The sequence below is a fragment of the Lytechinus variegatus genome, chromosome 5 (assembly GCF_018143015.1).
Source record: "Lytechinus variegatus isolate NC3 chromosome 5, Lvar_3.0, whole genome shotgun sequence".
NCBI classification, from domain to species: domain Eukaryota; kingdom Metazoa; phylum Echinodermata; class Echinoidea; order Temnopleuroida; family Toxopneustidae; genus Lytechinus; species Lytechinus variegatus.
Window position 1 is genome coordinate 16,913,313 of NC_054744.1, and position 23,773 is coordinate 16,937,085.

Genomic DNA, 23,773 nt, shown 5'->3' on the forward strand with positions numbered 1-23,773 from the left:
TCAAAACAAGTCTGCAATACTCTGTCACCTCGTACCAAAATCGTCCTAGAATTCCACTTTTCTATATTTCATATGAATTATAAAAGGTATTCTCATAGGATCTGTTTTCTCACCGATACCGCACAGGTAAGAACATTTTTATTACTTCTTGCTTATCCGTCAAAATCTTATGAAGTAGCGTCGATATTACATCGTGTTCGTGAGTTTGTAGAATCTATCGCTACGTGAACAAAGTCAATTGGGTTTCGGAGCGTCAAATGCGCCAGCCAATCACGATCGTTTTACCATTTTCGGTTTATAATAAACTGAAAATGGTATCAAGAACGTGATTGGCTGGCGCCTTGTATGTTCTGAAACCCCCGGAAATCAATTGACTTTGTTCACGTAGCGGTAGATTCTACAAACTCACAAACACGATGCAATATCGACGCTACTTCGTAAGATTTTGACGGAAAAGCAAGAAGTAATAAAATTTGCTTACCTGCGTGGTATCAGTGAGAAAACAGATCCTCTGAGAATACCTTTCATAATTCATATAAAATAAAGGAAAGTGGAATTCTAGGTCAATTTCGGTACGAGGTGACAGAGTATTGGGAGTATTGCAGACTTGTTTTGACGGAATACTGCATGGGGCTGAGGCTTGCAATGCGCATGCTTACTATATTTTCATTCATAAATTTGCTTACGTCGCAGTGGCTGGATGACGTCACTGCGCTGCAAAAGAAACATGGCGACGATTGAACGATCTCAGTCATATCATCATCACTTGAAAAACTAGTATATTTATGGATATTTCGAAGGGTAATTGGTGAGATTCAAAATGAGACTTGTGTACTTTTGTGATGAGTTACAATCATGTCTTGCACTACGCGATACAAATCAAATGTACCTTGTACTGGTGAGCAATTTTTTGGGTATCGGGTATTGATTTTTCTACCCGGGTACTCGAGGCTTCCGGGCGGGACCCGGGTACCCGGGTTTTAGTCCCAGTCCTAGCAGCTAGAAAGGAAACAGATGTCTAACAACCACTTTGTTCGGCAGAAGTGAGGGATGGATATAACTTTTTTGGATGGAATTTGTATGCTCTCTTAACTAAGGTTTCTAAAAAAATACTAATGCCATCAAGTTTATTCGTATTCTGTATGAGGCCCAGACATGCAGTCGACCCCAAAAGCCCCAAGGATAATAAGATGTACATAGATAATTAATTTTCTAATGTAATCAGTATACCTTGGTCCTCATTTCCAGTAATATATGCCTGAAAGGGGCCCAGTGTGCAATATATAGGGTTATATAGTGCATATCAAAAAAAGTTTACACTTTGAAAACGCCCTAGGAATTAAAAAATATTTAACATGTCGGTATTTTTTTACATATAATCTTGGGTTTGGTTCTCGTCTATCCAATGAAAGTAAAAGTTTTGACAGAATGTTACACTTGAGTGAGCACTGTCCAGTTTTGTAAAGCTCGCAGAAATCTGTTTGCGCAGAAATGCTTGTTTTCACGCTGTGTCCAGGGGAAAGGGCAAAATAAAACTTACTCTGCAAAATTTCTCATACATTTCCCTTGCACTTTTAGTCACCTGAAATAAAACGGATACATTCAAGCATTTTGTAACAATTTTGCCACCCAAAGTGAAATTTCAACACTTAGTAAGCACAAACTTTACCCTTTCTTTTATATCAGACATCTCCAGCATTTTTTCACTAAGTTTCTATCATTTAAAGTGGGTTTACATTTCATTTTTCATTTAATACTTATTTCTCCAAACTTTTCCCAAGCTTACAATGATTAACAATATGAAAAACAAGCCTAAGCCATTTCATGTAAATCACAGCTCAGTGTAAAGGAAATATCGTCACGATGGCCGTGGTGTGTGGGGAGTGGGGTGGGGCAAGTGTTTTGGGCAAGGAAACAAGTTAAAAAAGGTTAAAGATATCTTCCAATCAATTTTACTAGCTAAACACCACGTGTTCTTCACGATTAAGGTTTACTTTTATTCGCATAACATTTCAAAGTTCTGCGCAAAATTATTTTTCACTAACTTTTCAAAAGTAAGTGGTGCTCACTCAAGCGGAAATATTTTTCGACAGTTTTATCGTCATTTGCTTAAATGGATCTATACCAATGTTAAAATGTGGAAAAATCTTCAGGATATTAGAAATGTATAATTTCACAGGACTTGTTCAAAGTGTAAACTTTTTTTTGATACGTACTGTAGTTTCAATTGGGGATAACAAATATATGCTTGGAACTGGCGGAAATACCAAACTTAATTTACTGGGCTGAAGACTTAGAGGAGTAAGAATTTACAGAACATTACAGGTGAGGGTTTAGATAAATTGAAACATGCATAATCTTTCTTGAACTGAAATACATGGCAGTAGCAGTAGCGAGCGAAGCGAGTGCGCAGAATGGCGTGTCCCCCAAACCTCTTTCAATTGGTTTGTAATTATCACAAGGGCTATGGATATGGGAGTATATTGCTGTGTGCCTAATACTAACATCTATAACTTTTGATGATTACAGTTAAAGGCCCGAGTATAGTAGAATAGTATTTTGAGTCATTACCCTAAAAGGTGTGATATTTGCCCATTTTCCTCTTCCTCTCATTTTGCTTACTTTTCTTTCCATTTCCACTTCTATGTATATTTTTTAAAAAAATTCCTCCTTTCTTGTTATTTTCCTCTTTTATCCCTCATAATCCTTTGTGTCCCCATGAAAGGTAGGAGGCTGCTTCAGCTTCCCAGATCCAACTACATCTTCCCATGTATTTCCCATTTCATTTTTTTTTATTTTGTACAAGACGGCAAGGGCTTTTGTTTGAAAAAAAATCATTTCTTCCATTTACTATTATCCCTTTCTCTTTCCCTATTATTATGATCGTCTCTATATCCTTCTGTTTCCTTAATCCAGTTTTCCTTTTTCTCATTTTCTCTATCTTTTTTTCTGTTCTTCCTCTATCTCTCTTAGTTTTAATATTTCCACTTTCCCTGCCTTTCCCCTTCTCTCTTTCAATCTCTCCTATTTTTTTCACTCTCCCCTTCCTTTTCTCTCCCTGCTTTTCTCTTTTCCCCTTCCTTTCCCTCCCTATCTATCTTCCCCTTCTTATTTTCTCTTTTACCATCCCTTCTTTTTCTCTCCCCTACCCTGTTCCCTTCTCATTTTCTATTTCCTCCCTTTCTTTCCCAACCCTTCACCATTTTCTCACAGCAAAAAATATGGTGTTAACCGTGTACATAGAGGACCACACCAGTTATTTTACACCGGTGTTAAATTGGTGGTGTTAGTTTTACACCTATAGGTGTTATTACAACACCTTTGGTTGTTAAATTTACACTCTTTGGTGTTATGTTCAATCTTTAGGGTGGAATTTTAACACCTCAGGGTGTGGTCCTCTATCAACACCAATTGATGAGTTTTAACACCAGTTTTTACAGTGCTCTCTTTTCCACCTCCTATCCTTTGCGGCTCTCTCTTTCGCTTCTTCCCCAGTCTCCTTCCCATTTCCATATTCTTCTTTCTATCCCCCCCCCCCTCTTTTTGAGGGGAGGAGGGGGGGGGGGCATCTGGCAAGTGAGGGCAGTTGTGATCATAAAATGTGCATGCAAAGAGGCATGTTGACTATTATACCACAATTAAAGCAATAAATGTTTGGAGAAAATTGGAATAAAAGAACATTTCATTTTGCATTTGGCCCTGCTGCCACCCTCAAGGTCATCCCTAAGTGCTCCTTTCCGGGGGCTGTAATCTTTTTATTACATGATCAACTGGTGTCACCATTTTAATCAGAATGCTCAGTAGTGAGCATATTATTTACTAACAAGCTATACTTACCTATACCATCTCATCAAATTGCTATTCGTTACCGACTCGAATAGCCACCGGTAAAAACTCCCCGAAAGTGGCTAACTGCAATCAGGTAGCCTGGGAAACCCGTCACGGGATAAGACCCATAAAACCGGCTCGCCACATATAAGCCTCCTCTTTCGTTGCCAAGGAGGGGCGAGGTCTGCTGGGGAGGACGGGTGGGGAGCTATAGGTAAGTATAGCTTGTTAGTTAATAATATGCTCACTACTGAGCATTCTGATTTACTACACTGCGCTATACTTACCTATACCATCTCATCAAATTGCTAGAATAGCACGGAAAAACTGGAGGAGGGGCAGAAACGAGACCCTTTCCAGACAAGTTAGCATAACAATGATAAAAAAAGTGATTTACTATAAAATGGAGTAGTCTCCCAACTGGAGAATCTACTCTAGGAATAAAGGGATAAGAATCATCAACCACGTTTATGAAATATATCAACTGGAAATAGCCTAGAAAAAAATTAGTACAAGACAGAACCGCCAAGGCAAAACCTGCGTCTTGGCTATTACATCAGATAAGTAATAAGATACAATGGTATTGGAATTGGTCCAATAGGTTGCCTGGAGGATCTCCTCCAAAGAGGTACCCTGAAAAAGCACCCAAGATGCTGCTATGCCCTGTGTATCATGGGCTCTAAAGGACCCTGATAAAATGGCATTTTCTCCACCCGACCTGATCCCCTGCACTAACCATCGAGAAATTGTAATTGGACTAACAGGGCTGTGAGGTTTTATTGAACAAATGAACAGTTGGTGGGAGGTGCGAATACACTTAGTCCAATCAATGTACCACTTTAAGGCACGTACGGGACAACATAACCTATCTTCGGAATCTGACGAGAGATTGTAAAATCATCTTGTTCACCCCAGGACTTGAACCTGGGACTCCAAGGACGCTAGTCAAGTGCGTTATCCATTCAGCCACGATATCCCCCTAAATGGCTGGAAGAACAACATCACAGGATTTATATGCTTCTTTTTGATTCTTAGCTAGGAAATCAGGTCTAGGGATCGAGCGGACTCTGTCCTTCTCCCAACGAATATGACCCAGTCTCACCGTGAGTGCATGAAGCAAACTACGTCTTTGACCTGAAGCTATAGTCAACAAGAAGGCTGTCTTAATGGAAAGATCAAGAAGGGAGCAATTATGTATGGGTTTCAAAGGGGGATTTGGCTTGGGCCCGAAGGACTCGTGGAAGGTTCCATTTGGGGAAGAGTCTTCGGCTGGGAGGATTCTGTTAAGAAGAAGGATCTTGTTAGTCTGGTAAGGACAACTGAATTGAGGTAGTCTCCCTATCCAGCGCTGCAAGCTGATAGTCCGCTGAGCGGTAACCAGTGCCGCAGAGAGGGTAACAGCCCGATCTAGACTTCCTCGCTCCCGCATCCCCAACACAGAAAGCAACGTTCGGGACTGAAGGGGTGCACAAAAAATTCCTCAAAGTCTTGAGCGGCAAACCGATAATCCTTCGAGACTTCTTTACTGATCGGTTTAAGCCGAGAGTGTTGCTTATCAAGGTCCGGACGTCCCGAAAGCAGGATTTATACGGAGCGTCAATCTTGATCGTCCGAACGATTAATAGAAGAGTTCAGGCGGAAGATTGACTTCTTTCGCTCAGCTCATTATTTCGCTATTGGTACTGTCTTCGGCCCGAAGTTGAGGGCAGTATTTAGTCAAGAGCAAGGCTGACTGATGCCTGTTCCCACTAGTCGCAGTATCGCGTTTGAGTAAGCCAGAACTCTCTCGTACCCCTAATGGTGATTTTCCTCGATCGAATCCCATTTGCTGGGCAGCTTGCAGGGAATGCAAGGAGCTGCTATTAGAATTTGATGGGGAGAAATCGCCCCCAATCTCTTCTGCGAGATGAATCGGGTCGGTGGTAATCGAATTCCGAATCAGATTCTCCCACGATGAAAAACTCCTTTTATCTACGGCTAGTACGAGGCAAGTTATCATTAGCCCCCACTCCGCGACCAGTACGAGGTGATCTAGACCTCTCTCTACGTCTAGAATGAGTCGAGTTTTCATTCGCCCGTTGTCTCGGGCAGCTAAGTCTACTACTTGCCGGCCTGGCGGTAAGCAAGTCCAATGGGTCGGGATGGGTCGATTGCAGCGCCCGCTGGGGGAGGATCGCCTGCAAGGCTTCCAAGATCCAACTACTACAACTATTATTATTATTTTATTTATTTATTTTTTAAACCGCACGTACGTAGAATAGATCTTAATTCCACAGCACTGTATAAATTCCTGCACAATTCTACAAGTACGATGATACACCAACCTGGTGGACTGTACTTTAGATCACGGATGATAATGATGATGATGACCCGTCTCGGCGGGGTCTGGCAATGAATGGACTGACCGGTCACAATCCCGGGCCAGTCGGCTCTTCTTCTGAATTACAGGGGTTGTAGTAGGTCGTTAATTTGAGCCTGATTGTCATTAGAACACGAGTGGTCATTGCGAGGCCTCTTCTTGCCCGCCCTACTCTTTGATGAGGAGCTACCCTGATCGGAAGGAGTGTAAACAGCCTCTTCCGATTTATCCGTACCCTTGTCTACTTCCCGCCTATGGGGTTGGGTGTCTGATTGTGTAGTGTCATTAGCCGGCGTTGTCTTGGCCGAGCTATAAGTGTTAGAGTTCTTGTTCTTCGGCTTCATCTTGGCCTTATCATCTTTGCCGTTATTATTTCTCAGCTTTGTCTTGACTGAGATAATGGCCTTGGCGTTGTCTTGACCGAGTTATTCTCCCCTTTATTGAGATCTATTGGGCTGGGGGAGGCTTGAGAATTATTAGTGTTTATGTCAGTTATTTCTTCAGACATCGTGATTCATAAAACAAGCGTGGTGGCCAAACGTTTCGAGTGTACTCAACGACGTCGCATTAACGAGCTTATATGTAGCGAGCCGGTTTTATGGGTCTCGTCCCGTGACGGGTTTCCCAGGCTACCTGATTGCAGTTAGCCTCTTTCGGGTAGTTTTTTACCGGTGGCTATTCGAGTCAGGGTAACGAATAGCAATTTGATGAGATGGTATAGGTAAGTATAGCGCAGTGTAGTAAATTGGTTGTTTTGAGCAACAAGTAATGATTGATTAATCATGAAGTATATAGACATTAATGAAATATGTACAAACTTCCATTGTTGATAACTAATGGATGATGCTTGATCATTATTATGTTCAACAGATTTAATCAGTCAAACCGGTTTGACTGAAATTATGAGTACAATTAACATTTCTCACCTGAGTTGTGGAAGTCATGATGTACAGTAGTCTTGAAGCACTGACAAGTAGTTCAAGGCAAATCAGAATAGGCGGCTGCTGCTATTACACAATATCAGGCAATGCCAATAAAAGAAGTTCAGGGCGTGGAGCTAGATTAGCCATAATAATCATTTCAGTGGCCATATTGTTTTAGCACATTAGTCGGCCTATCAAACTATTTTGTCTAATTCGACTGGATATTCCTGAACACTCCCATTCCTTACATTATTGTCGATGGAGGCCTCCATGTTCCCCCCCCCAAAAAAAATACATATATATATATATATATATATATATATACATATATTGATAAGGCACCATTCTAATGGGGCCCTGCATGAATTCTGTTTTGGACCCCACACAGGTAAAATGCTGCCCATAGCAGGGTAAAGTTGCTGGCATGGTTAGTTTTGTGAGCCTTAAAATATGCAGATTCCATTTTAAAAAGATTTAGCCATGGACCTTTTCAGCTGAATAACCCCATTTTCGGGGGCCCTTTGGGCCTACTGTCTGGGCCCCTATAAAGGATTTAGTTGCTGGCATGGGTTTGTTTCTTTTTGAATCGCATTGTATACTGCCTCCATTGCAAAAGGAATTATCCATGTACATTTTTGTGGGACATAATACAGGATATATGGGCACTTTGGGGCTACTGTCTGGGCCCCCGTACAGGATAAAATTTGCTGCCATCGGTATTTTGGGAAATCCCAATATATACTCGGTCCATTGAAAAAAAAAATAGTCATGTACCTTTTCAGCTGAATAAACCCATTTTCGGGGGGGGGGGGGGGGCCCTTCGGGCCTACTGTCTGGGCCCCCATACAGGATAAAGTTGCTGGCATGGGTATTTTTGAAAATACTAATGTATACTGCCTCCATTGCAAAAGGAATTATCCATGTACATTTTTAGCTTAATAAATTAGTTGTGGGACATATACAGGATATATGGTCACTTTGGGGCTACTGTCTGGGCCCCCGTACAGGATGAAGTTGCTGGCATGGGTAGTTTTGAAAATACTAATGTATACTGCCTCCATTGCAAAAGGAATTAGCCATGTACATTTTTAGCTTAATAAATTAGTTGTGGGACATATACAGGATATATGGGCACCTACAGGATAAAGTTGCTGGCATGGGTATTTTGGGAAATCTCAATGTATACTCGGTCCATTGCAAAAAGAATTAGCCATGTACCTTTTCAGCTGAATAAACCAATTTTTAGGGCCCCTATTTGGGGCTATCAGGGCCTTCCGTACAGGATATGGCCCGGCAGGAACACTTTTCCTTGATCACTGCCTTCATGCCGACATGATGGGCCCATCAAACCTTTTGTACCAGATCAGCTGAATAAACTCTCCCAGCCTCCAGACTACATATGTAGGGGAAGGCGAGGTAAGTTGAGCATAGGGGCAAGTTAAGCCACCACCCCCAGGCCAATAATGAATGAGTCAGACATTATGGTGGTGTCATGTATTGATGACCTGGCATTATATAACCCTTGACCCCACCACATTGTTTTCAACTTTGAAACAAATAGTACTTTTTTAGAGAGAAAAATGCCAATTTCAGCCAAAAAAGTAAAAAAGGGTATGAAATAGATCAATGCTTTTTTCACGCACACGTCTTTCAAGATAATAAAGAAATAAGAACAATGTTGTTAGTCCAGGTATAGATTCTCATTCTTGTCATGGTCTTTTACAAGACGGATGCATAAAAAATGTGTGGATGTCAAAATATTACATTAAGGTCGGAATGGGGTAAGTTGTGCCAAACAACATGGGGCAAGTTGAGCCATGGTAATTCTCATGGTAATGTATAATAAGAAAAACAAACAAACCTTAAAAAGTCATTGATATGCAGGCAGAAAGAAGCAATTTCACATGCCAGTTCTTTTACTTGAAGAGGATGTTAGTATTTACGGCAAATTAGCAAGTGAAAAGACTTAAAATAAAAAATTACATGCTGGTTCTTCCTGCATAGATTTTGTACATAGTTTTTGTGGCTCAGCTTACCCCACAGGGGGGCACAACTTACCCCATATATGGAGCAAGTTGAACCATTTGACATTGTTTTTTTTTCAAAGGTCACATTGACTTTAAATGCGGGTGTAGAAAGTTATATATTGGTGAAAAATATTTTCCAAGACTCAAATTTAAAGGCAAGGTACTTTTTTCTACAATATTATTGGTCATATCAATTATAACATGCAAAATGCAAAAAGTGTCACAATTTACCCCGCCTTCCCCTATATATTTTTTTATTCATATACATTCCTTTTTGGATATATTTATATACTTTTATACTTACAGATTTATTTTTACACTTACTTTCTTCTCTTAGTTTGTTTAATGCTCTATCATACATATTTTTGTCTTTTGCACATGATCAGTTGTTCCCCATTCTTTCCCTTTTTCCCCTTGCACCAGTTTATTATGCCTTTCTTTGTTACCTGTTTGACCCACCTCTCACTAATTCTCTTGTCATTCATCTCTTCCTCACACCCTCTATCACTGTTTTGTTCCAGATCCTGTTTGATGTTGCCTGCCTCATATCTTAATCCCTCTTGGCTTGAGGTCTTTCTTTGGCCTTACTTACACTAACTTCCCTTTGTGTCTGCCTATTCCTTTTCTTTCATCCCCTTCATTAACCTGATTGGTCATCTCTTCTCACTAATGCCCCTTTTGTCTTCTTGTTTCTAGTGTTGCTGTTGGATGTCTATGGTCTATATTATGGTTGTTCCACTTTATATGTTTGTCATTTTGCCTCCAATGAAGCTTCTGCTAGGATCGAAAGCTTAGGCCCCTTTTGACTCTCTAACCTACCAAAAAAATTACTTCCCAATATTTTTTTCTACTATATTATGTCTGATAATAGAGTAATGTTCAGAGTGCAAGAACACCCAAAACAAATTAGAGTAACTTTAAAAACAATAAAACTAGAGTGAATTTAATCTTAGTAGAAATGGCCGTCCATGATGAGAGGTAGCAGCACCCCCATGAATAAAATGGACTATTCCGGTACTTTCGGAATCATCGATCTTTATGAAACTAAGTTTTTTGAAACCTGAGATACCAAAGATTATTTTAAAAGCAAATTTGATAGAAGTACCTTAAAAAAAAATGTTCACCTCAATGCTAACCCTTAACCGATCATGCTCAGGAAGAAGAGAAGAGATAAGTATAGGATGGATGGACTCAAGAATTAAAGAAAGAAAGAAATCAAAAAAAAAGAAAGAAAAAAAAAGAGAAAAAACATTTTTTAAAAGGATAGAAAAAAAGGTTTAATGCATTATAACAGAAATAAAATATTGGCCTATGAAATATCAATTACTTACCTGCCACAGTCACTGTGAAGTTTGATGTTGGATATCTTGGCATAAAATTTACTACCATCTCCTTTTCACATTGCAGCATCTGGAGTGAAAAAAATTATAATAATAATTAAACAGTCAAGAATATAACACTGTAGCTCAGGTGTAAATATTCACAATTAGGTCTGTTCACACTGCTATACAAACTTAAGGGGTAAGTTCACCCCGAAGAAAAATTTGTTGTAAAAATAGCAGAAAAAATAATGGTGAAGGTTTGAAGAAAACCAATTGAAGATTAAGGTAGTTATTAGAATTTTAAGTTTTGGATATGTGACGTCATAAACGAGCACAGGTTTGCCCCAAATATAAAATGCATGCATGTAAACTTAAAATGGTTCGTGATGACTTATTTTTCTTTTCTTTTTTTAGGAACAGGTGTGAAATTCTTTGTCTATAAATAAACTGAATGTCACATTAAAAACTATTATCATTTTTCTGAGAAAATGGCATTTTTGATTGAGTTTTTATGATATGCAGAGCTGCCAGCCTATAAATTTAGTAAAATAGAGTAATCCAGAAGCTCAAAAATCCTAATTTTGAGATAAAAACAGTAATTTCAAACGTGCTATCATAAATTTTTTTGAGTTTAAGATAAAAAAGGTAATTTCATACGTGCCATGCAGTATAATAAATTTCTTTGAATTGGTATAGATGCAAAATGGAGCTACATGTAACATCTATTTGCAAATTCGTGTCCAGGAAATAGAAATGGCACAAAGGGATATGAACAGATACTTGATTTTAAAAGAAGTATTTTGAAGGATTACCATGTACAGTAGATCTAATGATAAGGCAGGGCCAAGGGCCAGGCCAGGGTGTGGGCTTTGATCGAAAAGCCAAGGTATACTCATGATTTCTTTCCTCAAAAGACTTTCCATTAATTCTTCAACATCACTGACATTAATCATATGGATGCGTGAAAGTTTGACAAACTTACTTCCTTGTCATCAATGCTACTTATTCTCCGTTTTTGGATTGTCCAGAGTAAAATTGCGTCTGTTACTCGCCCCTTTGTTTATGTATCCATTATAAATCCGAGATGAAAATATCAAATGTTCAAGCAAACACGCCATGAAATGCACAACACACAAATGAACCACGAACAACATGAAGCCAGCACACCCAGTCCAATCACGAGGCCGGCAGGTCATCTACGATAGGTACGCACCACAGTGTACAACGCTCATACTTTGCCCTGTCAACTACCAAAATCTTATCTGCTTGAATGGATATTACTCATGTGTAAAAAACAATTCTGTATAGACATTGTCAGCTGCGACTCTGTTTAGAACCAGCCAGTTTGTTGTCATGACAGTGACGTCACACTTCGGTACTCAGTATGTGTACACCACTGAGATCATAGGTGTATACACATGAAAAAATGGCTGCCTGTTTTTACATTCTGAGCTGCATGGTTATAATTTGAACAAGGTAGTAGTATGATTAAAATGACGTTGGCATATAAAACATGTCTATACAAAATAGAATAACATAAGAAGACATCTGTTTGTTTACAACAAAACACAAAATGATCCGGCACTTGGCCTACAAAAATAAACAAAGCAGTCTTCTGCTTTTATCGACTCTTTATGGTATTCAAAATGATGGCTACTTGCCAACATGCTTTTCTAATTTGCATTTTCTTTGTGCTATGGTATGTTCAACAGCTTCCAATGATAAAGGAAAATGAAAAAAGTGGGGGAGAGTAGGGTTTTTTTCATTGCAATGAAATCTAAAAATATATTATTTACCAGACAAGAGCCAAAAAGTTCAAAATGAATAAATTTCTGGGGCTTTGGGGCTTACAGATACCAAAGAGAGCATAGCTTTCTGAGAGGAAATGGGGAAGATCTAGTGAAGCAAAACATGTACCAACATTATTCCAAAATTGATGGACATGGCAAGAGAAAAAAAAAGCACAAAAGTTTCAGGCAAACTTTTCAAAATGCACATAGTGTATCTGTTACCCTGTGAATACGGAATAACCAAACCTTCGTAGGCATCAAATTATTAAGAATCTTAACTTGTAGAGCTTGAAGTCTCGTATATATAGTATAAACAGAGGTAGTTGTAAAAGTTCTCTTACTTCTTCTTGTTGAAAACCATAAGTATCATTTAATCGTGAAATATATTCAGAATTGATGGATTGTTTCCTCCATTAAAATGTGTATAGGATATACTTTGGTACATCTGTTACTTCTCTAGTGATGCCATCAATAGTTAAAAGTTGGGAACAATGAAATTTTATTGACAATGGGAAGAAAGTTTTGAGATAGATTAGAAAGAATGATTTCCATTTTGATGGCATAAACTCGAACAGTCAAGAAGCGAAAAGTATTCAACAAAACTTTATTTTTTTTAAACGCGTGCTAGCATAAATTGGTGTGAAAAGCGTAATAATTATGCTTTTCTTAATGGTTGGCAGCTCTGGATATGGATAAAATGTATGGATTTTTATAGCTATGTTCAAATAAATTGATGTAGTGTCTAGTGTGATACCTCTACACATTTTAATTTTTTATTTCATTCTGATTTTCATCCGGACCTAAATTTCAAAATGGAAATGTTAACCCCTACCAAAAAAATTTACTTCCCAATATTTTTTTGTCTACCAATTTATGTTTGATGATAGATAAATGTTCAGCTCATGCAAGAACATCCAAACTGAATTGGAGTAACTTTGAAAACAACAAGTGGAATGCCTCTGGCCGTCTCACCTGCATCACGTAGTTCAATATAGCAGCAGTGCTGACTTTGAAAACTACTCTTACTCGCACAAGATGTTCAGTGATACATGGTTACTCTTATGTCCACTTTTTATGAACTAGACCAATAAACTTACAGAGATATGATGGCTATTCAACAAAAAAACCCAACATGGCCAAAGTTCATTGACCTTACATGACCTTTGACCTTGATCATGTGACCTGAAACTCGCACAAGATGTTCAGTGATACTTGATTACTCTTATGTCCACCAAGTTTCATGAATCAGATCCATAAACTTTCAAAGTTATGATGGTAATTCAACAGATACACCCAATTCAGCCAAAGTTCATTGACCTTTGACCTTGGTCATGTGACCTGAAATGCGCACAGGATGTTCAGTGATACTTGATTACTCTAATGTCCAAGTTTAACGAACTAGACCAATAAACTTTCAAAGTTATGATGGTAATTCAACAGATACCCTCAATTCAACCAAAGTTCATTGACCCTAAATGACCTTTGACCTTAATCATGAGACCTGAAACTTGCACAAAATGTTCTGTGATGCTTGATTACTATTATGTCCAAGTTTCATGAATCAGATCCATTAACTTTCAAAGTTATGATGGGAATTCAAAAACTTAACCTCAGGTTAAGATTTTGATGTTGATTCCTCCAACATGGTCATTGACCCTAAATGATCTTTGACCTTGGTCATGTGACATGAAACTCTAATAGAATGTTCAGTAATACTTGATTAACCTTATGGCCAAGTTTCATGAACTAGGTCCATACACTTTCTAAGTTATGATGTCATTTCAAAAACTTAACCTTGGGTTAAGATTTGATGTTGACGCCGCCGCCGTCGGAAAAGCGGCGCCTATAGTCTCACTCTGCTATGCAGGTGAGACAATAAAACTAGAGTGAATTGAATTTGATTACAAATGTCCCTCCGTGATGAGAGGTAACAGCACCCCCATGAATAAAATGGTCTATTCCAGTACTTTCAGAATCATCAATCTTCATAAAACTGAAGTCTTTGAAACCCGAGACATCAATTATTTTAAAAGCAATTTTCACCTCAATGTTTAACCCTTAACCGATCATAATCCAGTAACACATTCTTTTAAAATCAGGATGAAAATAAGGCTGTTGTACCAATAGATTCTTTAACCCTTTGAACCCGATAGGCCTGCCAGTAAACACGCATATACCCGATATTCCGGCCTACAGCCATGTGACTTCAAAAACCTGGATTATAAATGTCAGATGATCTTTTAAAATGACGTCATCTATCTAGTACGTGTAGAAATATTTAGTCGATAATTTCAGTCAAGGACGGCAATGATTTCGGAAGGATTTAGCATAAAAAATGGCCAAAATATGCCACTTTTTTGTGGTTGCTCGTGTCATATGTGCAGTAACACACGGTGTAATACGCGGCGAGTCACGTGCTTACTATGGGGAAGCAATTGGTATATCTGACTTTGGTGAAAACAGTGATTTTGAGCCCAAAACAGACACTAAATTTGATATTTCTACTTGTAGACTAGGTCTACAAGAAGCTTAACAACTTCAGCTGGCCCAGTCCAGGTACTACCGGGGGAAGATTCCGCTGGTTCTCGAATCATGGGAGTTTGTAAATGTGTTCGGGGGGATCTCATTTTTATGTGCAAATAATTCAGGGTATAGGTCACCGCTGCCCAATAATTCAGGGTTCAAAGGGTTAAACCTTAAATGAGTCAAATATCTTTTGTTTGGGCTATAGCTGTTTATACCCAACTTCATTATTTTTGTTTAATTCCCTAAATAACATTTTCTGGTTAATGCCTATAAAGTCATATTGGCCAGGGGTAGGACATCCGCGGTAGCCAGCAGGGTGAGCAATTTCTTTTAGCATCAGTCCTCACCAAAAATAATCCTTAACACATAGCAAACACAAATGCCATTGTGCAGAGGCTGTCCATACATCTGAATTTGGGGGGGCCAGGGAGGCGGTGATTAACAGCAGGACATCGACCAGACATCTCATATTAATCCCCAATTATCCCTAAGGTGCTTGTGCGATAGCCAGACAGTGAACCAGACATCGTACGATGCCTGGGTGATTGTTGTTGTGTTGTGTAGTGCACAAACATGCTGAAAGTTGTACATGCAAATGATGCTATTTATAAAGGCCCCCTGATGCATCTGTAATCACCGACTGATGTATGGCCAATGTCAATCACATTGGCCATACATCGATCATACATAAATGTATACCCGTTGGACATCGGTCAGTTAGTGACTAATGTCCGAACAGACATTGGACGACAATTGGCTATAGTCTGACCGATGTCTGCTCTCAAGGACTTGACCTCCGATGCTAGGCATACCAGTTGATTCATGTTCGGACATAGGACGATTCCTAAACACTATGTCAAGGATGGGTGGGCAATTAAAAATATCGGTGGAGACAATCAGAAAATTTTAACTCCTGGTTAACTATGTCCGATCACCCCTGAGTGCCACGGCCATCATAGGATGACCACAGGGGCCTGTTGCATAAAACTTTTTACCTGAGAAAACTCTGGTAAAAACTGAAAACTAAGGTTAGTCTGATTTCTGCCATTGACTTTAACACAGGGCAAAAACTCCGGTAAAATCAACCTGAGTTTTCTCAGGTAAAAGTTTTATGCAATGGGCCCCAGGTGTCCAGCCAGCTACTATTCCAAAATGGCAATAAAAACACATCACAAATACATCGTAAACCTAATCGGACTGGAATGTGACTAAGGTATAGTCAGCGGTGGGATACAAAACTGGAAATTTAAACCAAAATATAACTATGGCATCCATGATGGAATTTTGTAGTAAGAATATTCTGTTGCAACTATTTTTTTTTTCAAACTAAAAATCAAATGTATAAACCGACTTAAATATTGGAATGCGAATGTTGACTATTCATCAATACGTTTATGTAATGTGAAAGTTTTACTACAGTATCGCTAACCCTAAAAAGATTAGGGTATTCTGGACATTGGAAAGATTGACAGGAGGGGGAAGGGTATATTTCCGGTGTTGATCTCACAATTGCAAAATAAGTAACATGCACGTCACCCATGGCCATGTAGTAATCTAAAATTTGTATATATTTGATTGTTCCAAATTCATTCACATTGAAATTCATAATTAATCATGCAAATCTATGCATTAAATTTGGTCTCAAAAGTTATGTAAGACTTCAAAGGAAAAAGCCATGCAGTGACTTGGCACCAACTTTCACATTGCGGATTTATTACAAACAATATCGAGGGTGGCCTATTAGCCACCACCCCAGCTCTTTCAGGGTTCAAATACTTTAGAAAGAATCTCGTAATGACAGCATTTTATACATATAAGGCTTGACATTCTTACCGTTTCGTTACATATCCAACATGTTGGATCAATTTTATTGTAGGTCCCGCACACACGGTATGATGAGCCAATGGGATGTGCGTATGTGATGTAGTTCTTGCACTGGAATTCAGCCTGTACAGGTGAGATTAACAGAAATGCTGAGAAAGCCTGTTTTCCAAGCAATCATCCTACATTAATTTCACGCTCTATTGCTTGTATTCAAGAGATTCAATTTTCCCATTGTCCAAAACCATGCAGATTTCTCATATCATTGCGCTTCAATTCTGTGCCCTTTAGCAAAAGCATGCATTTGTTACTTGGCTTTTCTTAGTGTATGTGATGAAACAAAACAGAATTAAAAATGTCCAAAAATCTGCATAGTACATGATTTTTTACCATGGTGCAAATGAAACCTCTTTTGAGAATACGGGCCAATCACTTTTTCCCCACAACCTAGAACCCCATGTGTCAATCCCAAGGGTACATCAACAGTACAATCCACAGTTTTACCATTTGCAAGATTTCACAACAGTACATGTAATGTATGTCTAGATGCAGAATTCAGAAGTATGGAAATGAAAAGACACTGAATGAATTTCACAATTTAAGCTGCTTTTTACATGTGGCCCAAATTACTCTACAGGTAAAGCCCATCTCACAAAACACGATTTGCAAAGAAAAAATTCAAACAAGCATAGCACAGAAATTATAAAAAAAATCAGAAATAATAAGAAAGCACAGCATTTTAAAATCAACCACTTAACAGTGCATTGTGATTTCATAATTTACAAATAACCTTTATAATGTTCAATTAGTGGTATTCCAATTATGAATATACTTTACTCTCCATGAACATTCAAGCGTATACAGTATGAGTTATCAATTCTGAGGCCCAAGCTTGAGGAAAAATTACTTCATAAAACAAGGCAAAAGCAATTTTGTGTCTCGCCCACTTATGAAAATAACCAGAAATATCGTGATTTCCGAGGGCACGCAAGAGAATTATATAGAGTTTCGTTGAAAAGTGACTTATGGTTGCGGAGTTAGGTGTCATAAGAGTCTTGCATGTAAACTTCAATGTTGACCTGAAATTACCTTTGACCTTCCCATGTGACCTCCGACTGCAGCATAACATGCATGTTCCACAAGTCTATCTAACATCCAAGTTTGGTTGAAAAGTGACTTCCGGTTGCGGAGTTAGGTGTCATAAGAGAATCTTGCATGTAAACTTTAACGTTGACCTGAAAATGACCTTTGAACTTACCATGTGACCTCAGACTGCAGCATAACATTCAGGTCCCCCAAGTCCATCTACCATCAAAGTTTGATTGAAAAGCGACTTACGGTTGCGGAGTTAGGTGTCATAAGAGAGTCTTGCATGTAAACTTTAACGTTGACCTGAAAATGACCTTTGACCTTACCATGTGACCTCAGACTACAGCATAACATGCAGGTCCCCCAAGTCCATCTACTAACTAAGTTTGGTTGAAAAAGCGACTTACGGTTGCGGAGTTAGGTGTCATAAGAGAGTCTTGCATGTGAACTTTAACGTTGACCTGAAAATGACCTTTGACCTTACCATGTGACCTCCGACTGCAGCATAACATGCAGGTCCCCCAAGTCCATCTACCATCCAAGTTTGGTTGAAAAGCAACTTACAGTTGTGGAGTTATGTGTCATTACAGGTTTGTGACGGACGGACGACATTTGGATCCCTAAGTCTCGCCTTCACCTCTGGTGGGCGAGACAATAACACTCTGACCTATGAGACGGCAGATTTGAGAATGTCACCAGCAATTCATTTCTATTTTGGCACTAAAGCAAAATTCAAAAATTTGTTTAATTTGCATGGAAAAATGTTAACAGAAAATTAATGATATAATTTTGAAAGTTTTGTTTAAATAGAAAAGAAAATCACAACGTAAAGAGTAATAAAAATTATTCATTTTAGCCTTGTGATGGCAGTGTTGCTGATTGAGTTGTATAATGAAATACTCGGAAAGGCTACAATTAATTCAGCTCTTGCAGGCCCTTTAGTTGTAGGTTCCAGGTTCTTGTAACAGGTGGAATATAAATTTAACATTCCAAGACCCACCTGAGGTCTAATGATTGTATAGTGCACCTAAATGCTGTGCACAGAAATTAGGATCACCTTGAGAGAGGTTGTGTTCTGAGGAGCAAAGGAGAAATGACCCTCAGTTTTTGTTAATTTTTTCCACCCACAATGGTGGGTCCTTTGGTCAGGGAGCCGTTACCCATGGACAGCCATACATCATTTTACCGACTATGTCATCGGTCTTCAAGGTCATCGGATATCCCCTATTTTAGTCAACTTGTCGCCATTTTCATTGACATCATATGGAATGCATCCATGATTAATTAGGAAAGTCTTTTAATCAAATAAACCCTTAATATTGTCTGGACATTATTTCTCCCAACCATTTTAATACTGAATTTTTTTTTTCCCATTCCAAATTTTCTGAAATTTTCAACCAATAAAATCAAACTTAATTTTTTTCATAATTTGAAAGTAAATGTTGCATTGATTGTGAAATCTTCATTGAAAGAAATCTGATCTTGAAAAAGTGATATAGTTGTGTTATTATGTGTACTTTGACTACATCATGGCTCTCTTCACTTTAAACAAGAGTGTCACTGGGGCGAACACATAATACTCCCACCTGTAACGTGGAAATTCTTTAAAGGTCAAGTCCACCTCAGAAAAATGTTGATTTGAATCAATAGAGAAAAATCAGACAAGCACAATGCTGAAGATTTCATCAAATTCGGATGTAAAATAAGAAAGTTATGACATTTCCAAGTTTCGCTTATTTTTAACAAAATAGTGTTATGAACGAACCAGGTACATTCAAATGAGAGAGTTGATGATGTCACTCACTCACTATTTCTTTTGTTTTTTATTGTTTGAATTATACAATATTTCAATTTTTACGAATTTGACGATTAGGACCTCCTTGCCTGAAGCACAAAATGTTAAAATAATGGAATTCCACGTGTTCAGGGAGGAATGAAACTTCATTTCACATGACAATGACGAGAAAATAAAAATATTTCATATTTCAAACAATAAAAAACAAAAGAAATAGTGAGTGAATGACATCATCGACTCCTTCATTTGGATGTAGCTGGCTCGTTCATATAACTGATTTTGTGAAATGAAGCGAAAATTTGAAATGTCATAACTTTCTTATTTTACGTCCGATTTTGATGAAATTTTCAGTGTTATGCTTGTTGAATTTTTCTCTTTTTAGTCAAATCAAGTTTTTGTTGGGGTAGACTTGTCCTTTAAGCAAGAAAAGTGGAAGCGCTTTCCATTTTCAATCGTCATTTATGAAAATGAATGCATAGACTACAAAAGCTTTTATAATCAAGGGTACTAAATATGAAAATATGCAACTGTGACCTTGACCTTTAACCTTTTGGCCTTTATAAATAATTTTCCAGGGATCCATGCTAGTATCAAACACATCAAATTATATGAGCCTAGGTTACATTAAACTGAAGTTATCGCATTTATAAGGACTTGATAAGGGTAAGATGAAAACTTGTCACTGTGACCTTAACCTTAGACCTTTGAACCGAACAAGTGGAACGCCTCTGGCAGTCTCGCCTGCATTACAAAATGAGATATAGCAGCATTATATTTTCATTTTATATTTTCCTTTAAAAATAGCTAATGAATATTATTCACAGAAGAAAACACTAATATGATAATAAAATATTATTGCCCATTGACCCAAAATGACCTTTGACCATGATCATGTGACCTAAGACATGTGCAAAACAATCATTCATACTTGATTATCCTTATGTCGATGTTTCATGAGCTAGATCCATAAACTTCCTCTAATAGTTATGATGCCAATTCAACATATACTCCCAACATGGTCAGAGTTCATTGACCTTTAAATGACCTTTGATCTTGGCCATGTTCCTGAAATGCATACAGGGGATTTAGGGATACACTGCTGCTCTTATGTCCAAGTTTCATGAACTAGATCCATAGACTTTTAAAGTTAGGATGACAATTCCACAAATAACCCCAACATGGCCAAAGCTCGTTGACCCTAAGTGACCTTTGACATTGGTCATGTGACCTGAAACTCACACATGATATTCAGGATACATGGTTGCTCTTATGTCCAAGTTTCATGAACTAGATCCGTAAAATTTAAAAGTTATGATAACAATTCCTCGAATAGCCTCAACATGGCCAAAGTTCATTGACCGTATGTGACCTTTGATCTTAATCATGTGACCTGAAACTCAGGCAGGATCTTCAGTGATACACTATTACCCTTATAACTACATTTTATGAACTAGGCCCATATACTTTCGAAGTTAAGACAACATTTCAAAAACTTAACCTTGGTTAAGATTTCGATATTGATTCCCCCAACATGGTCTAAGTTCATTGACCCTAAATGACCTTTGACCTTGGTCATGTGACATGAAACTCATGCAGGGTGTTGAGTGATACTTGATTAACCTTATGTACAAGTTTCATGAACTACATGTAGGTCCATATATTTTCTAAGTTATGATGACATTTCAAAAACTTAACCTCAGGTTAAGATTTTGATGTTGATTCCCACAAAATGGCCTAAGTTCATTGACCCTAAATGACCTTTGACCTTGGTCATGTGACATGAAACTCACGTAGGATGTTCAGTAATACTTGATTAACCTTATGGCCAAGTTTCTTGAACTAGGTCCATAAACTTTTTAAGTTATGATGTCATTTCAAAAACTTAACCTTAGGTTAAGATTTGATGTTGACGAAAAGCGGCCCCTATAGTCTCACTCTGCTATGCAGGTGAGACAACAAAAACCCAGGTTTATTCCCTGACAGAGAAAAATGAAAAAACAAATGGTCACATTGATCAAATACATGAAATTATTCAACACATGCAGCACCCTTTGTTTAATGGTTTTCATGACAGGCACAGTTCACACAAAATAGAATTAACAGCTGATGTGTACATGTATGCTCAATTAGAATTCAATGTTCTCAGATCCACCATCAGTTTAGGAAAGCATTAACCATGCTGATTTGTGGATATTTTATAGTAAAAAGAGATACAGTATGCACACTGTTATTCATTGGTTTGGCTGATGACGTCATGTCCCACTTTCCCTTTTTTATGTTATTGCATGAAATCATAGTTCTTTGATATTTTCATACATGAGTACATGATACATGTAGGCCTATGTCTCCCTTAAAGTTGCAGCTATGAATACATGTACCTTACGCATTTATATCAGATATCAATCCATTTTCTTTCATTCTTGGTGGACAAAATTTAAATGAAATTTCATAAAATCAAATAAGTGGGGATATGACACCATCAGCTTTATACTCGTTCGGAATCAGTCGTTCCATATTCATATAAGGACATGCATTTCACTGTTTTACCCAAATAATGCACTGTTTTACCCAAATAATGCAAAGCTTTAATACAATGTCATACTTTTTTATTCTTTCTCCAATTTTGAAGAAATTTTCAGTGTTGTGATTGTCTGATTTTACTTTATCTCTTCAAATCAAATTACATGTCATTTCAGCCTTGACTACCCCTCTAATTAAAAATTCCCTCATTAGTACCAAGTCCCTTTAAAGCAGAGGGGGTAAAATACGAACCTGATCTCCAAAAGTAGTCATACAATCTGTTAGATCAGCTGCAACAATTGGGATGGAATGAATGTATGTCTGAGGAGAGAACACATGTAGACATTTTTTAATGATAATAAAAATATAGTATATCATACACTATGGACCATATTCTGAAGTCTGCTTTAATTTCATAGCCCATGGTGTAACTCTGTACTGAAAATTAGAATAAGCCGAAAATGTACAAAATTTCATTAAAATTGTACCTGATATTTCATTGTGTTCTTTTTCAAAGCTTTAATGGTGAAGAAAATTATTTCATTCATCATTTCCATGTATGAATGAACCAAGCACCGAATGTGCTGTCACACTGATTTTTTTCCTGTTTGAGATTTCTATTATAATTGGCTCTTTACAGCTAACCACAGCTTTGACCAGAGTTTAATTTCAAACCTGAGTTCAGAATACTGACCTATGAAGTTAAGTACATGTATGGAATAAATTTTTCAAAATCATCAGCAAAAAAATAAGAAATAAACAGTATAGATGATCATTCCCAAAGTACATATAAAAGGCATGCATTCATTGGTCACGATGAATGAGTATTGGGCACATAAACACTCACATGCTAGTGTGTCTAACTCATTTCTCAGCTAGCAGGAATCTATGGAATATTTCATTTCATTTATCAAATCACAAACAAGAATATACTGTATAAGAAAATATGAAAACGTACAGTGTATTACAAATTGAAAGAGAGAGAAAAAGCTAAAGTGAACAAGTGGAACGCCTCTGGCAGTCTCGCCTGCATTACAAAATTCGATATAGCAGCAGTGCTTCCTTTGAAACAGCTAATGAATAATTATTCACAGCAGTAAACACCAATATGATAATGAAATATCATGTCCATTGACCCAAAATGACCTTTGACCATGTCATGTGACCTAAGGCATGTGCAAAACAATCATTCATACTTGATTACCTTGATATCGATGTTTCATGGTGCTTGATCCATAAACTTTAAGTTTTGATGCCAATTCAACACATACTCCCAACACGGCCAGATCTCATTGACTTTTAAATTACCTTTTAACTTGGCAATGTCCCTGAAATGCACATTGCTGCTTTTATGTCCAACTTTCATGCACTACATGTAGCTCTATAGACTTTTAAAGTTATAATGGCAATTCCACAAATACCCCAACATTACCAAAGTTTGTGGACCATAAATGACATTTGAGGCTTTGACCTTTGTCATGTGACCTGAAACTAGCACAGGATGTTCAAGGATACTTGTTTGCTCTTACTGTATGTCCAAGTTTCATGAAATATATCCATAAAGTTCAAAGCTATGACAATTCTCCAAATAACCCCAACATGGCCAAAGTTTGTTGACCCTAAGTGACCTTTGACCTTAATCAAGTGACCTCAAACTCAGGCAAGATCTTCAGTGATACACTATTACCCTTATGTCTAGGTTTTATGAACGAGGTCCATATACTTTCGAAGTTATGACAACATTTCAAAAAATTAACCCTGGTTAAGATTTTG

The 23,773-nt window shown here is 37.8% G+C and overlaps 1 protein-coding gene across 2 annotated transcripts in view; it reads right to left on the reverse strand.

Moving 5' to 3' along the window:
- LOC121415590 (semaphorin-2A-like) overlaps positions 1-23,773 on the reverse strand; it is a 62,869-nt gene that overhangs the window by 9,512 nt on the left and 29,584 nt on the right. For both annotated transcript variants that reach the window (XM_041608858.1, XM_041608859.1), the window contains exons 4-6: positions 22,253-22,321; positions 16,609-16,722; positions 10,469-10,547 (exon numbers count right to left, since the gene is read on the reverse strand). In XM_041608858.1, coding sequence (XP_041464792.1) covers positions 10,469-10,547; positions 16,609-16,722; positions 22,253-22,321 — 262 coding nt within the window. The remainder of the gene's footprint in view (positions 1-10,468; positions 10,548-16,608; positions 16,723-22,252; positions 22,322-23,773) is intronic.